This window comes from Hippoglossus stenolepis, chromosome 9, assembly GCF_022539355.2.
Source record: "Hippoglossus stenolepis isolate QCI-W04-F060 chromosome 9, HSTE1.2, whole genome shotgun sequence".
Taxonomy (NCBI): Eukaryota; Metazoa; Chordata; class Actinopteri; order Pleuronectiformes; family Pleuronectidae; genus Hippoglossus; species Hippoglossus stenolepis.
Window position 1 is genome coordinate 9,972,340 of NC_061491.1, and position 16,852 is coordinate 9,989,191.

The 16,852-nt window shown below is 41.9% G+C and overlaps 4 protein-coding genes across 5 annotated transcripts; 3 read left to right on the forward strand and 1 right to left on the reverse strand.

Annotated features, from left to right (window-relative positions):
- Positions 1 to 849: 849 nt before the first annotated feature.
- lsm1 (LSM1, U6 small nuclear RNA associated) lies at positions 850 to 5,062 on the reverse strand. 2 transcript variants are annotated; one of them, XM_047341172.1, is made up of 5 exons: positions 4,624 to 5,062; positions 4,432 to 4,500; positions 4,171 to 4,286; positions 3,459 to 3,618; positions 1,985 to 2,119 (listed from the first exon to the last, which is right to left on the reverse strand). In XM_047341172.1, exons 1-5 carry the CDS (start codon positions 4,667 to 4,669, stop codon positions 2,109 to 2,111), a joined length of 402 nt encoding a protein of 133 aa, XP_047197128.1. In that variant the 5' UTR covers positions 4,670 to 5,062; the 3' UTR covers positions 1,985 to 2,108. The 2 variants fall into 2 exon arrangements, with proteins under 2 accessions (XP_035021472.1, XP_047197128.1); XM_035165581.2 differs by lacking the exon at positions 3,459 to 3,618 and having other exon boundaries at positions 850 to 2,119; positions 4,624 to 4,993.
- A 241-nt stretch (positions 5,063 to 5,303) lies between these two features.
- On the forward strand, positions 5,304 to 9,917 carry bag4 (BCL2 associated athanogene 4). The gene is made up of 5 exons (XM_035165578.2): positions 5,304 to 5,559; positions 6,484 to 6,603; positions 7,151 to 7,381; positions 7,585 to 7,854; positions 8,012 to 9,917. The coding sequence occupies exons 1-5, from the start codon at positions 5,473 to 5,475 to the stop codon at positions 8,468 to 8,470; spliced, it is 1,167 nt and encodes a 388-aa protein (XP_035021469.1). The 5' UTR covers positions 5,304 to 5,472; the 3' UTR covers positions 8,471 to 9,917.
- Positions 9,918 to 10,399: 482 nt separating this feature from the next.
- On the forward strand, positions 10,400 to 12,012 carry LOC118114858 (dual specificity protein phosphatase 26). Its single transcript, XM_035165580.2, has 3 exons — positions 10,400 to 10,866; positions 11,280 to 11,491; positions 11,570 to 12,012. The coding sequence occupies exons 1-3, from the start codon at positions 10,688 to 10,690 to the stop codon at positions 11,764 to 11,766; spliced, it is 588 nt and encodes a 195-aa protein (XP_035021471.1). The 5' UTR covers positions 10,400 to 10,687; the 3' UTR covers positions 11,767 to 12,012.
- Positions 12,013 to 12,166: 154 nt separating this feature from the next.
- Positions 12,167 to 15,079, forward strand: LOC118114856 (serine protease inhibitor 2.1). The gene is made up of 6 exons (XM_035165577.2): positions 12,167 to 12,366; positions 13,006 to 13,645; positions 13,929 to 13,999; positions 14,114 to 14,307; positions 14,419 to 14,566; positions 14,666 to 15,079. Exons 2-6 carry the CDS (start codon positions 13,012 to 13,014, stop codon positions 14,858 to 14,860), a joined length of 1,242 nt encoding a protein of 413 aa, XP_035021468.1. The 5' UTR covers positions 12,167 to 12,366; positions 13,006 to 13,011; the 3' UTR covers positions 14,861 to 15,079.
- The last annotated feature ends 1,773 nt before the right edge of the window (positions 15,080 to 16,852 follow it).

Sequence of the window (16,852 nt, forward strand, 5' to 3'; positions counted from 1 at the left end):
ATCAATTAGTTCCTTGATTGTTTTCCCTATAAAATGTCAGGAAATGTTTTAAAGTGTTTTTTTTAATCCACAAGATTCTCAGACGATTGTATACATCTGACAATCAGCTCAGGAGAAAAAACAAATATATTCAAATCCGATGACAGAGGAAAAACTCATCAAAATTGTTCATCATATAATCAAATACTTTTTGCAGCTCTATTGTATTTTTCACAGAATCGAGGTTCGCATTGTTAAGATGCCATTAACCCCCATAGAAGAACAGACTTTTTTCGTTTTTAAACAATAGTCATTGAGTTTGGAGCAACATTGAAGACGCTTTGTATTACTCTTCAGGAAGTCTTGTCATGTAAGGTCTGCCTGACACACCATGATGCAAACTGCAAATCTGTATTTTACTAGTAAAGATGGATCAGTGGAGCTGAATTTAGGTCAGTGTGTTTAGCTGTTTCTTGATGGTGGCACTTAGAAACCTGTGAATCTTTGAAATCCCGAAATTCCTCCATGTAATGTTTAAGATAACACGGTTTTGTATTTTAATCATTACTATTATACATGTTTTTCTCAGATAAGTGTGTTGAGGATTCAGAGGATATGGAGACAGCATTGAATATAGAGCATACTGAGAGCCTTGAAATGATTGAGTGAAATAATCCATTCAAAATGTACATGGTACATTACCATTAATATGTAACTGTACTTCCTTTGTATTAATCCGTGTCTGACAAAGTTCCCTAAAATAAGTTTTTTATAGTTCTATTGAGGGTACAATTATAGTTTTACTCTTAACTTGTACTATTCATTTTAGACCTGATTTATTTAATTATAAATAAAAAATATTAAGGATGATAAAAATTAAAGAGTCAAGCCCTGCTTCCCATACAATCCTCGACGTGTAGGACCACGTCCAGGTATAGTTTCCCTAAGGCATGACTTTTATTGTGAAGTTGAGCCGTAAATAGTTATATAACTTTACAAGTCTTGACATCTCAGTGATGCTGAACAGTGCTCAGTGTTCAAAGTAAAAAAAACAAACATACATTGAATATCGGTGGTACCACGAGAGCAGAGTTTCACTCAGCATCATCACTAACAGGCCTGATCACCTCCACCCAACAGAGGCTGTTTTATATGAACTCAGAGTCCAACCAAATGATTAACAAGCTCATTATTGACTGATGAAAGCAGATGGGATCAATTTCTCCTGCCCCGCTCTTATCTCTATAAACAGCACATGATGCACTGATCTGCCTCCTGCCTTAACTGAATCAAACCAAAACGAATGATGTCCTCTCTGCTAATAGAGGATAAAGTCTGAAGTTTGTTGCAGCTCTGTGGTCTGCATGATGAGGCTGTGGCGCCATCACACATAAGACCACAGGGTCACTGTCTGCTGAGGACACACATTTACCTGAATATTCCAGCATTTGATCGTGAAACATTCAATACAACAGTGAGTGAAACTGAATGTTGCAACACGGTGATGAAAAAAAAAAATGTGGACACACGGTTTTTTCCCCCAAGCAGATCCTCCATAAAAGAAAAACTGAACTCTTTAATGGAGCACAGCAAGTAGTTCTTTTTCGTGGATAGCATATCTCCAAATCAAAAAACTAACCATATCATGGATAGAAAGTGCTGCTGTAACATAATTGCTAAATTGTCAACAGAGTGATCAAACGCATGGATTTATCGTTTTTTGCCGTCATGATCTGCAAAACTGAGAGCACCCAACACATTTTTCTTTTTCCCCTTACTACCGATTCAAATTAAATTCATACAGTACACGACAGGAAATAGGCCCGACATGATGTAGCCGTGTACACATAAAAAAAACAAACACAAACTGTCATGCTCTCTCTCTCTCTCTCACTCTCAAAATAAAACTTATGAGTCCCATACAAACTGAGAAACTGGCTCGTGAAAAAAAAAAAAACGAAGGCTGCTGTTAGTATTCGTCCAAGTTGTCAGCTTTGGGTACGGACAGGCCTCGGTCCTTCAGGACCTGCATTTTGACTTTCTCCGTCTCCTGTTTGGCTTGTTGCTGCAACCGCTGCTCCTCCAAAATCTCCTCGATGGAAACCTGCTGCAGGACTGTGTCGCAGGGTTTATCCATGTCCTGCAGAGACACAGACCATGTTACACTTCCTCAAGGCCTGTAACAAACTCACTAAATATTATGGACATTAACCAGACTCCAAATACACTTAATTATGTGAGGTTCATGTAGTGAGCTACTATACGAGCTGTTTTATGTGTTGATCAGCTGTTCATTTATACTGTTTAGGACACAGTAATACCTTTAGTAGTGACTCAAGTGTTCTGGCCTGTTTAAAGTCTCATGGAAACTTCATTGTGGGGTTTATCACAAGGACCTTTCCAACATACAGTATCCAAATAGTTTCCTGTGGATATAGACTGGTCACTCTTAACCTGATGATTCAACATCTCACTATATAGACATTTTAAAAGAAACCTGCTCTGCTTCCAAACTCAAATCCCTTGCAAACCTCAGTAGATGTGATCCACTGAAGCACTGAGCAGGGTACTGATGCTTTGTGTCTGTGCTACACATGAAAAACAGATCACATTCTCTGATGCCTGCAACTTCTTCGTATCTCATTCTTGGATAACATAAAATGTCCTACACTATACTGTCAGGGAAATGTGCCGGTAACGCGTCTCCTTCAATTCACACACATGACAAAAATATAATCTTGTGATGTGTGCAAGTGGTTAATCAACAGGTTTCACATACATTTAACTGTTTTGAGAGAGATAGATAGATATAGTATTTTATAGATAAAATCAAGATTGAATTGATTACACCTCATGATTTTTCCTCTAATTCTAGTCTAAACTGCAACCAGAATGACACTCAGCAGAGAGCCTACCTCTGCCAAGGCCCAGTCCCTTTATGAATCCACATTTAAATTCACTAGTGAATATTAATCTGGATCTGCACCAAATTTTACACACTCATAAATATCAGTCCCCTAAACATGCCTGATGTTGTCCATCAACATCCATGAAATTCCTGGAGCCGCCTCCTGATCCGCATCAAAAATAATAGATTCTTCCTTGGGTCATGCCCCGGCTCTCCACAAAATTTCATGGCAATCAGTTGAGTTGTATTTGCGTAATCCTACTAACAAACAGACAAACGCACACGAAAACATCACCTAAGGTAAAATGCATTAAATAGATTTGAACCAAGGTCAACTTCCGTTAATGAGCCTAGTTCATAAGCAACATGTCACTTGTTATTTCACAACAAGCTATTGAAATAAATCAAATGAAAAGTATAAGAAAAAGCACAAGTGTAGAAGTTTAAATTTCTGTGCACACTTGACCACATGTTTAAGTGAACCTGCACTTCAAGACTCACTATTATGAACTTACTGTGATCTGTGGATGACAACAATATAACTACTAGTATAGCAGAGGTAATTACTCGCCATATTCATGCTCAAGATGGCGCTCTCTGGGCACTGCGCTCTCTGGGCACTGCGCTCTCTGGGCACTGCGCTCTCTGGGCACTGCGCTCTCTGGGCACTGCGCTCTCTGGGCACTGCGCTCTCTGGGTACTTTTTCTGTTTCGTTTCCAGCTGTCCCTCTCTGATCACATTCAGCAGGGAGGAACTTTTACTGCATCATTACACTGTTTGGCCATTTCATTGTCATTTTTTAATGTTCATATATACATACTTTTGCATATATATTTATACATAGTAGATAAATGCTTGCTTAACCTTGTTTATTTGTCCATTTCTGTACGTTGAGACCGACTAGTCAAATTCCTTGTATGTGTACGCATACATGGCCAACAAAGCGGATTGTGATTCTCTATGGCTGGACATTATGGCCAAAATTCAAAAAAATCATATCAGTCGGTGTTGAATAAGTATCAGATTATTTTTGTTACGTTTAAAGTCTGATATAAGCTTCTGAGTGAAGGTTGTGGTCAATACACGAACAAGTCTCTCTATAATTGTGAGGACACTCTTTGACATGCATTCCCTAGCTCATAACCATCACAACTAACCTAAACCTAATCCTTACCCTAAAACAACCCTTTGAATGTGTAAGGACCAGCCAAAATGTCCTCACAAATTTTATATTTATCCAAAATTGGACAACATACATATAGATAGACAGACCCACACTTACTATCTCTCCCAGCAGGACCACATTCTCTCCTCTAACTATGAATATTCCTCTGGGGATGTCACCAAATTTCTTTCCCACGTGGATGCGCTCAACTGTCTGGTGGAAAACTAAATTGGCTGCGGGAGACAAGAGAAATACAGAGCAGTGTAAGACACAAACAAACCCATCAGATGGCGATAATCAGATGCACACGTAGAGGATTCAGCAGATTCTTGTTTTGTCGAGGAGTAGAAACAAGTGAGATAATGAAACGAGGAGTACCAAACTGATCAATGCTTCTGAGGAACCCGATCAGTGTTCTTCCATCTCTGAGCAGCACCAGGTGCTTCTCTGCAGGGCACAGACATGTTTATTATTAGTATGAACACACGGTTGATCCGGAGTCAGACACGATGCCAGAGAAACCACTTCCTCCGTGAGGTAGCTCTGGTTCCTCCCTCCTCTGCTACTCACTGTCGATGTCGTCTATGAGGCTGGCCGTCCCCGGTACGTAGTTCATCTTGTGCTGCTGTTTGTCTGCGTCGTGGTATCTCTGCTTGACGTTAAGCCATGAATGTTTCAAAGTGTGTTTCTTTCAACAAGAGCACCGGAAGTGTCTTTATAGGCGCCTGGGAAACACTTCCGGTCCACGCTTAACCCCGTGCGCGCTGGAAAAACTTCCTGTTCGTGAACTTAACTGAGCCCGTTGTGAAAATAAACGTCGAAATGGATGGAACACAAAAGAAGAATAGCTTTAAACGCGAGATTATTAGTTCTTATAACGGAAATATTATATATTAATGACGTTTCTCCTATTGGCTATTAGCGCGTAGTGACGCACATGCGGCACCAGAGATCATTTATGAACAGGAGACAGCGACCGCCTCAGAAAAGCGAGGCAAATTGCTTGTGTCGTCATAAATCATCAAAATTAAAATATGTATTTTTAAAAACACACTCAACCTTTATCAATTATATGTAATAACTCGTTTTGTTTTGTTTTTCTCTTTGAAGTGTTTGCCAAAAAAATGACAGCACGAGCTGGCGCCCCTCTCTCCGTGCAGATATTTCCGGTGTCGTGAAAACAGCGACAGAGTGAGACCTCTTCCCCCCTGGCTCCTGCTGCCCCTTAAAGCGACGGGATCGAGTTTTCCGAGCTCTCGGCGTCAGTCAATCATTTCCTGATTGCAATCAAGCGATCTGCGCTCGTGTGGGGAACAAAACACCGCCGGTGTGAACAGGTCGCACCCGGAGTCTGCGCAGAGTCTCGTTACGGGGTTGGTTTGTGCTATGGCAGGTGACAGGACGGAGCGCGCTTAGCTGATGCCTCATCATCAGACGCAGTCGGATCTGAAGTCTGGCTGGCCCTCGACTAGTAACTCGGGAAACCATAACTGGAACAACACAATGGTGAGTGAGAGGCTCCAGGCGGGATAACCCCCTCAAGGTTCAATCGCTGTGTTTAAGTCAAATAAAACGACCTGAGTTTGCACAGAAATGCTATATATATATATTTTTTTTACCCAGCTAGCTTCCGTGTGTGTCCGTGCTAGCTAGACGGCTAACGGAGCTAGCTGGCATTATGCAATAGTTACCGCTGCCCTGTTGCCCGAGTTGTTGTCACGTTAATCTTGACGTGACAACAGCGCGGATGACCCGACAAGTGTCTGGGTTGTTTTAAAACACACACACGGGTTGCTATAGCAGCGGGCCGCCGCTCCTCTGTTATTCAACACGGCCCTCGCTTTGGTTAGCTGCACAGTTTGTATCTGCTTTAGCTCAGACTGCCTGAGCGAGTCATGAATGAGTCAAGTCTGGTTACTCGGTTTAAACATGTTGTACAGTTTCCTGTGTGTCAGCTTGCCCCAGAAAACACAGAGCAGATAGTATCCCTGCTGATTTAAAGGTTCAGTGTGTACGATTTACGTGAAAGGGATCTATTGGCAGAAATTGAACATGAAATAATCCCAGTGATGTTTTCCCCAGTGTTTAATGATCTCAATTGTGCGAATTGTTGTTTTCTTTAACCTAGAATGGCCCCTTTTATATTTAAATACTTTATATTTACATCGGGAGCAGGTCCTCTCTACGGAGGGTGCCATGCTTTTTACAGTAGCCCAGACTAGACAAACTAAACACCTTTTTGAGTTTTTATGACAACTGAAGGCTGCCACAGGTTCTCCTTCATGTTTGGAAGGGGAGGGAGGGTCAGGTGAGGGGTTACCACTAGATGTCACTGAATTCTACACACTGAACCTTTTTAAGGAGAGACATTTCCTCCTCTTCCTATAATAACTAACCTAACCCTATCTCTGCGATGCTCTGTGTTCCCAGGACGCTCCTCAGTACCCAGGCTACCCATCACACTACTGGTATCCTCAGTCTCACTCCACAGGACACTATGCAAACGCCTATCCATCGGGATCAGAGGTTCAGCCACAGTACAACCAACAGGTGAATCTCGTGATGTAACCCAACCTGGGCCTCTAATAAATCCGAGGGTGTCGGTGTAAATCTACGCATTACCTTAAGTCTCCTAAGTGCTTTCACCTTTCCCTCAAACATTCCCTCAGCTCGACTTGTTACATCACTACAAACCTTTTACACGGACGCCACTGTTCTCATATTAACCTGATTAACATGTGAATGGCAACATTAATGGAATTTTAGGCTGGGACTCATCAATGTGACAGTGTCCATCATAATAACAGCGTGTTCAAGACAATAGCAACGTCAACTCAATCTCCAGCTCAGGGTTCTGCAGTCGACCTCTTTGTGCAGCAGCAGTGGTCCAGCAGACTGAGTCCAGCAGTCGGTCTTTATTTACCATGGCGCAATTATTGCAGGTCACAATAGGCCAAGCAAACAGCTGAGTCCAAACAGGCATATTTAAAATGGGGACTTACACCAGTCATCAAAACAAATAATGACAATCAGAATCAGGTCAATAGTGGGAATAGTGCTGTCTTTATTAATTCCCCCTCCTATGCTTTTCATGTAGGTGATGCCTGGAGGTTATCCAAACGGCCATGGTGTCTACAGCCCAGCGACGGGTCAGTATTCAACAAGTGGTTTCCACCCATCCAACCCTTTCTACTGTGCTGACCCTCAGAGACCGGCTCCAAGTCCTTATCCTAGCCAGGGCTGTCCAGGCGAGCAGGGCAGTGGGCCGTCTGGGCAGCCACACTCTCAACACCAACATCATCACTATCCTGGTCCACACTGTCAAGGGGTGAGTTCAATTAAACCGATGTAGCAAAGACGGTGCCAAAAGTAACATTAAGTTTGATTACCTCGGACTGTGTATACTATATAGACTAATAAATGTGGTTTAAAAAGTCATTAGCTTGTTTATTTTCTCCAAAGCAAAGTTACACCCAGAGGTAACAAAATACTTTTGAAAATACTACATACCTGTTCTGTCTCTGCTCTCAGACACCTGGATATCCTCCTGGACCGTACCCGCACTATACTGAAGGTGGACATGCAATGCCTCCAAACCCCCCATATCCCACCGGCCAGTCTCTCCATCCCAGTTCTCAGGCTGAAGCATGGGGACACGCTGGTGCGTATGGACACTCGCAGCCGCAATGGCAGCCAGGCCAGCAGCCTCCACAAAACCACTACGGAAGTCATGTCCGTCCTTCACATCCTCCAGCATGGCCGGGGACTGGAACAGGCGCTCCACCACCATACCAACCCAAGGTTTGTGTCTGCAGCTTTTTCACTGTGGCTGTCATGTTTTTGTTTTGTTAATTGAGTTAAATTTAAAGGGTATGTAATGTATGAAAGCAGCTTTAGTTATAGAGATTGAGGATTATGAAATATCTTAAGCACAATCTTTTGTTTTGTGTCGCTTTAGGACCAACTGCACCAGCGGGCTCCACAAGTGGGACCTAAACCCAGGCCAACCCCATCCCTCAATCCCCCCAACGGAAAGCCTGCAGAAATAAGTTCACCTCCTCAAATGTACAACAAAACAGGGAGAGGTGAACCTAATCCTTCACAAGGTGACCCCCCACCCCCTGCCCCGGCACAGGCTCCAGGCCCAGCTGGACTTCAGCCCCTGAGTGACAACCCTGGCCTTGCTAAGGTCCACCAGATCATGGCCAGGGTGCTGCTGCTTCAGGAAGACGTTGATGAGTTTGTCGGTAAAAAGACAGACAGGAATTACCGGTATCTGGAGGAACTGCTGACCAAAGAGCTGCTGGACCTGGACTCTGTGGAGACTCAGGGACAGGAGAATGTCCGGCAATACCGAAGGGAGGCTGTACAGAGGATCCAGGCCATTCTGGACCAGCTAGAGAAGAAGGCCTTCTGAAGTGGATTTATTTATTGGGTTTATGGGTCACTAAGTTTTGCTGTTTCCTTCTTCCAGATCTTCCATGAACATGGTGAAGGTCTAGTCTTGTTCTTCTGAGCTGTTATCGGTAGGCGTTTTTCCCCCACCACCATGACATGAAATGCCTGGAGTAAACGGCAGGGACCCAAGAACAAATACTGCTACAAGGAATCAAACTTTTCAAGCCTAATTATGCTGGTATGAGTGACATGCGGGTAGTAGAAGTGCACACTGATGGTTGTACATATCTGAAAACTTTCAGCCTCAGTGAGTGGCTGTGGTGTCCACACAACCTGACACTTCTGCTCTGCTCATCTTTTAACGTCATGCCTTTGCCAGCATAATGCAGGACAGGGTCACTGGATTGGATGGATCTTTTCAGTGCCACATAGAAACTGTAAGTTTTCTCTAACCTGTGATACAGAGTCAGATTATCATCATGCTGTCCCTCAGGATTGTGGATCGGTCTTATTCTGATCCTGAACACTTGCACTTCCTCAGCTGTGTCCATCATTTCGTCTCACAGACCATCTGCATGATAGTTGCTCCTTCACATGTCTGCAGGAATAGGTGCAATGCTTCCCTTTCAGCTCCCAGCCCTGCATGCACTGTAATGTCAGATAAGCACTTGATACAGTCCTGACATCTCCGAGCTCATAATTGGACGTAGAGTGTGGCAGATTATTGAAAAGCCCCTGAAGATTACTGTCCCAATTTTATCCATGTTTTGGATGAAACTGCTTCTTAAATGCAGACCTAGAATCAGACCTACATATGAAAATCATGTATTTCACTATAGGAACTATTGTTATAGCAGATCCATAAGGAAATGATTAAGAATTACTTGAAATGCTGTTGAATTGTGTTATTCCCCCTTTTGAACAGTTCAAATATACATGGGACTTAGAAATTGATTCTTTTTTCTCCAGAAGTGTTCAATCCGTTTCTGTAAAGGCTAAAGGAAAATATGTACTTTGAAATATTTAGTTATGCTTTGTGTACAAGGACAATTTCAGTCACAGCAATCTGATCAGCTCTTTACATTCTGTTAGCACTGAACTCCTTGTCATTACAAATCTAATTTTGCACCACAATCCATTGTCTTGTGTAGCACTTTTATTTTTTTTTTCCTCAGTCATACCTTCCTTGTGGATTTAGAAAAAAAAACAGAGTGCCATATTTCAGGGAATGGTTTTATATCATTAGAAAACAAATAAAAATAGATGATAAGATTTGCATGAAAGAAACATCTGTCATATGTGTTGATTTCCATGTGCTGCTAAGTCTCTGTTTAGATGGAGCACAACTGTACAGTCTCAGATGTAATGCATGTTTCCAACACAAGATGGGAATATTTGCCTGATGAATATCAAAGTTATCACAGGTGAGGAAAAAACTGAGAAATAATTAAATGTATATATTTTTACCAAGGGATCAAATGAATTTTATTGTTTTTGCTTAACAAAAAAAACAAATTCCACCACAGGAACTTTCCGCCGGAGCCAGGAACCTTGCGTTTCCACCACAGGGACCACAGTCTAAATAAAGTTCAGAGTAAATCTTTTTACCCCCCCCTTCAAAAAATGTTCCTGGGTGTAAAGTACCGAAACCTTTGGGGTGGGGCTTTCAGCGCTAAACATACCTGTTTTGTTGAGCACTTCAGAATTGTCGGCCATAATTGTTCTTAAAAACCTGTAGCTGTGTATACAGTTATTTTAATTTACTTTTTTAAATGTTATATTTTACTCTCTGTGGATTGTTGTACCATAAATTTCTGTTTTGAAGAACTAGAAACATCATTTATTATTGTTGTATTTGGTCAGGGGAAACTGTTGCTGGGGTCCACTCTCCCTGCAACTGCCAGCCAGCGTTCACATCTTAAAATAGACCGCTGTTTCGATGCAAACGCATAACACAGGCCCCTGAGGGCTCGAGGCACACACGCTAGATTTAATTCCAGTGTCAAATGGCCTGACCACGTTTATGACGCCCCGTGGTGAGTTAATCTGAGGCAGGGAAGTCTGGAACCAAAAAAATCCCCTGTGGTGGACAACCTGCTCAGGAACACTTCTCTTTCAGCTTTCACTGTGAAGACAAGAGTTTTTTCCCTTTTTTTAAATTCTGCATGTATTTAATGGACTAGTTTGGAAACGATAAAGCTGCGTGCTGTTTCACATCAGAAGTCTGGAAAGAGAAATGTCATATACAACAAAACTTCCTGCATCTTGGAACGATGAGCCTCCTGCTCGGAAAGTGGAGATCGACCTGAGCTCACCTGGTCTCGCTGTGGTCGAGTTGGAAAGGCTCTTGTTTACCGGCAAACCCATTATCAGTCACGCAGATGAAGTTTGGCCAAGGGTCTACATTGGTGACCAGTAAGTAACTCGATCAATTCTTTCTGCACAAACAAGTATTTGCAGAGTGTTACAAAGGAAGATAAATACTTTTCCAATAGAACACCTGAAAGAGAATAGTGAGCCTTTTTTTCATAAATATTACTGAAGTATATGTGACAGATCTGAACTGAAAATAAATCCGATTTAAATGCAGACGTGTAAGTTTAGATCCCTGAAGCTACATTCCACATTGGGAACTTGCATGAACTACAGCTATCATATGTTAAAGCTCCCCCTGCTGCCTGCGCATGGAAGTGTGTCTCAGGTGTCAGCTACGCACTAACTCGCATATCTGAAGTTGGATTCCAGATATCAATCCACCACTATGAAATGCATTGCATACAAACGATTCACCAGGCAACACCCGCTTCGTTGTGTTATGTGTTTTCCAGGCACAGCGCAGAGAACACGGCCGATCTGTCCAAGCATCAGATCACACACATCCTGAATGCAGCTCACAGTAAGCGTGGAGGACAGCCAGGTATCTACAGGGGCATGGAGATCACATACATGGGCATAGAGGCTCAGGACTCCTGTGGCTTTGACATGAGCGTCAAGTTCCTCACAGCAGCAGACTTCATCCACAGGGCTCTCAGCAGGGGAGGTAGGGAAGTAGAAAAACGCACTTAGATTTGGTGTTTGTTGAACTAATGCTGTGACACGATGTCTCTGCGATTCTCAGGCAAAGTGCTGGTGCACTGTCACGTCGGAGTGAGCCGCTCGGCCACCCTGGTCCTTGTGTACCTGATGCTGAGGCAGAACCTGACGCTCGTGGAGGCTATCTGTGCTGTGAAAGATAAACGTGGTGTGAGCCCCAATCGAGGATTTCTCAGACAGCTCATCAAACTAGACGGTCAGCTGTTTGGCACGCATCCCTGAACGCTGTGTGATAGTGTTACTGCTCAGCTCTCATGGGTCCACAACATAAGGAAAACATGACAAAGATGGCTCCATATTGAGAAACACTGATGCCATTATATGGATGCTTCAATGTTTTTGAGTCTCAGACTCGCAGCATCTGATCCATTCCAGGATCATGTTTTAATTTCCAGGAACTGTAAGGTGAAAATATTTATATTCTGTCAGTTCGTAAATGTTGATTAAAGTTTTACAGTAAAAATGTGACTCTGGTGCAGCTTCTGGTGAATCTCTGTTTCATTTATACGTCAGCACCTCTTACAAACAAAAACTTTCAATTAGTTTTTACTGTCAGATACACAGTATGGGCAAGAGAATGTAGTGATCCCACTCGTGTTTTTGTACATGTTGGCTGCTTTGCATCAGTATTTATACAGCACTGTCTCAGTTCGATGCCATGGTAAGACAGTAATCATTACACAGAGCAAATACAGTGGTTGATAGAGAATAAACAAAGCCAAAGTTCATCTGCTTCGATCGGTCTTATGTGGGACGTCTCCCTCTGTCCAGCCTGTGTGTCACTGTCTGTTGAGAGTTACTGTGAGCGGCAACCAGAAGAAGGTAAGTGGTGAGAAAGAAAACTCACATTCTTTATTATTTTTAGTTTTTTTCAAGACTTTTTTTTCCCGATACAATTTTATATACAACAGTTTTAACTGCTTGAGATGAGAGGGACAGTTTTAGATTTTTTATGTAACACAGTTCTCTAGAAAATTGTCAGAGCAGTAAATATAAATCCTGACTTGATTGATCTTATGTGATGATAAAAAACCTTATCCTACAAAGGTAGGAAATTATTGAACGTTTGTATTTCTGTTGAAATTCAAAATTGAAGCCCTTGAAAGTTAAGTATTACTTCTATTACATTAAATAATCACAACTAACTATCTAAGAATTAGATTGAATTAATTCATTAAAAACGCGAGGTTTAAAAATGTTTGATCAGCATCGTCTGCCCATTTCAAACCAACGAGAAGAGAAAACAAAAGAAATACAGAAATCTTTATGTAGAATCAACAAAAATGTTCAAACTGTGAAGAAAATGTTTTTTTGTCGGAGCTCATAACTCATAACAGTAAGACTGAGAAAATAACTTTCATGTGCTCACAACACATTTATCTCATGTTACTTGAGTGTTTGTTCTTGCAAACATTATGCAACCCAAATAAACAGTGTTTGACTAGTGCACTTTCCTCTTAGTTCATCATGATGCGTGCAGCCTTGTGTATCTGGATCTTATCAGCAGTGGTCTGCGTGGGAAGAAGCGATCACCATATAGGGCATCACGATGTCAATGTTCATACAGACCAAGACACTGCTCTCAACAGCGTCTCACTGGTGTCCTCAGCAAACAAAGGGTTTACCTACCATCTGTACAGGAAGCTGGCTGCTCACTCTGAGTCACAAGGCAAGAACGTCTTCTTCTCACCGAAGAGCGTGTCTGCGGCACTGGCGGCCTTGTCTGTAGGAGCGCGGGGGGAGACCCATCGGCAGCTTTTCAACGGTCTGGGTTTCAACAACTCTGAGCTGACACAGGCAAATGTGGATGAGGCTTTCCAAGTGCTCCTGGAGCAGGCGAACAAGGTGTCTCATCAAGACACCAGCGAAGGCACCGCTGTGTTCGTCGATCGCAGCTTTACTCCAAATGTGGAATTCCTGGACGTCTTGAAGAAGTCCTACTTGGCTGAAGGGTTTAATGTTGACTTTGCCAACACCGTAGAAAGCGTCAATACCATCAACAGCTTTGTGGCCGAGAAGACCAAGGGGAAGATAGACGAGCTGGTGGAGAGCCTGGATGCAGACACAATCATGTATCTCATCAGTTACATCTACTTTAAAGGTAAAAAGTCACATCAAACAGTGTTTGGTTTCTCTCTAGTTGTATCTCAATTCAGCGGCCGATGTTTTTTTAACATGTGTACCCTTAGCTCTTCTAACATTTAAAAAAATCTATCGTTTTCACCTCGCTTTTTACCGCCATTACCTCTTTGGGACGTAATTTGTTCTACAAATGCAGCTTCCAAAGGATGCAGCCCTCGAATTGAGACTCTGTTTCTGAATTCCCAGCCTTTAAGTTTGACATGTCTGTAATAAGCTGTTTTTAATTTCTCCTCTTCAAACAGGAAAGTGGGATACTCCATTTGATCCTAAGATGACCAGGAAGGATGAGTTCATAGTGGATGAAAACATCAAGGTTCTAAGTTGCACCATTTATTCTGAATGGACATGAGTTACATATAATCATGCATCCACCACTGTGTGATTTCCAATTATTGGATGCTTCATGTTTAAAACTGTAACTTCCCAGGTTCCAGTTGAGATGATGAATATGGAGGAGGACGTAGACTTCTATTACGACCAAGCAATAAACACGTCAGTCCTCCACCTTCCCTTCAACAGCTCCTCCTCCATGCTGCTGCTGTTGCCTGACGATATGGCAACACTGGAGAACGCCATCTGCCCGGGACATGTCACCAAATGGCTGAAGTGGATGAAGAGCAGGTTGGGAGAACTCATCCTAAAGTCAACATCAATTTTTGGGTTTTGCTCCATTTGATTAATTATCACAGTCAGATCAATCACTGTATGTTTGTCTATTTGCTATTATTTTAGGAAATATGACATATATGTTCCAAAGTTCTCCATCAAGACTTCCTACAATCTGAAAGACGTGTTGATTGAAATGGGAATGACGGACATGTTCGGTGCTCTTGCAGACCTGAGTGGCATCGCAGAGGACAAGAAACTGGTAGTGTCAGAGGTCAGGGCAGAGAGTTATACTGTATGTTATTGCATTCGTTTTTTTCCCAGCATTTCATCCACCTGTTATCTCACTCTGCCTCTATTCTACCCCACGAAGGTCGTGCACAAAGCTACCCTGGATGTGGACGAGGTCGGAGCCACTGCTTCAGCTGTTACAACCGTCGGCATAATGCCCATGTCTGCGCGCCACATCCCTGTCCTGAAGTTCAATCGCCCGTTCATGCTCCTCATCACTGACCGCGCCACAGAAAACACCCTCTTTGTTGGCAAGATTATCAACCCAAACATTTGATGAAGATGAAACATTTTGTGTTCACTCTAGCACTGCTGCTGCATCATGTGTAAAACACAAACACATACAATCTTCAATCTGTGTCTGTCGTTAATGACTTTTGTTAATGAGTGTTTGTTTCTATATAGTTTTTGAATTAAGAGAATACAGGGACATGAGATTATCCACTGGTATTTACAATTTTATTCAGCAAATACAATAAATTCAGAAACCATTGTGCATTTTGAATTCATCTTTTTTTCCCTAAAGGTTCAGTGTGTAAGATTTAGGTGAGAGGGATCTATTAGTAGAAAAGAAATTTAAAATAATCCTATTGATGTTTTCAATAGTGTGTTTCATCTAAATTGTATGAATTGTTGTTTTCTTTACCGTAGAATGGGCCCTTTAAATTTAAATACTTTATATTTACATCTGGAGTGGGTCCTCTCTATGGAGGCCGCCATGTTTTTATTTACAGTACTACAACCCGGACAAACTAAACATCTTTTGAGTTTTTATGACAGCTGAAGGCTACCACAGGTTCTCTGTCATGTTTCGAAGGGGAGGGTGAGGTGAGGGGTGTTCAGCTGCAACATGCAACTTCACCGCTAGATGTCACTAAATTCTACACACTGAACCTTTAAGTCTGTTCTCCAATATTTGACTGAGCACTGGAGCATATTGGTCTTTACATATGTAACCCAGGGGCAGCGAGGTGGAGCTGTGATTAGCACTGCTGCAGCAAGAAGGTTCCTAGTTCGAATCCCAGTTTGTCCTGGGCCATGCTATGTTCTCCTCGTGTCTGTGTGCATTTTCTCAAGGTAGGTAAATAACACTTCAGCCAAAATATAGCACAATATAATGTCCAGTGTTACCAACTGTTGAATGTCACCAGTTGCTCAACACACATGAGGCCTAGGAGGAAGCGCCAATCCCTGTCTGCAAGTTGTGATGCCGGACGCAAGAGGTTGTAGTTTGACATTACTTGACTTTTTCCCTGGAGTTCTTGTGCTTTATTTTAGCAGATCCAGGGTCGCAGCTGCGGCCACATCATGATGGTGGATCATAGATCATAGATCGTTGATTGTGTTTATGGTTCGTGGTGGCAGCTGATTATGACTACAACTAGAATAACTAGATATACAATATGCCTCGAACTATTACTTGCAATATCTCTATCAGAAGAATTGCCATTGCTGCTCGCTTGATCTCTGTTAAGTTTAGGGCAGAAGATGTTGCATCGTGTTAAGCCCTGTGAGGCAAATTTTGAATATACAAATCGAATTTTATTAATTAATTGATTTCTTCAGGCTAAAATAAACTCATTCCATGGAGTTATAATTGAGCTATAATTGTCTCAACCTCACGATGCCTCTCTCAGACTCACACAGACTCATACATGATTGTGTAACATGAATGGTGTCAAGTATTTCTAATTCAACTTGTTATAGTAGGTTTAGAACTGGACTCAGAACAAGATGATACAAAATTAATAATTTCATTTTTTATTGAGATGTATAGAGATATAAAATATGAACATTAAAAGGTAAAAAAAAGATGACGAGTCATCAGGGGAATATATGCAATGAGGGGAGGAGGGCTCAAACTGCTCAGTTCGAAATGTCCTATGGACTCATCATGCAGTGAGGAACATGCGTCCTGGAGAGAAGTGAAAGAAATTGATCAGGTTACTGAGACTTTATGAAAATACTTTCATGCTGCTTCTCAAACTTGTAGTGGGTAATACTTTATACAATAAGATCAAATTTTTTTTTTTTTAAGTTTGTATTTTGTTTCTGACAAGTTCTGACCTCTTCCAATAAGTTTGAGATAAAAGCAGCTTTGGAACCTCATTGTTTGTTTATTATGTTTTATATTCTATATTTCGAAATGTACAATTATTCAATGATTTATTGAACTTCATTTTAAAAGTTAGATATATATCCCAAGTGGTCACTTGTCATATAATTTAGTCACATTTCACATGAAACCACATCATTAGTACCCTCAGGC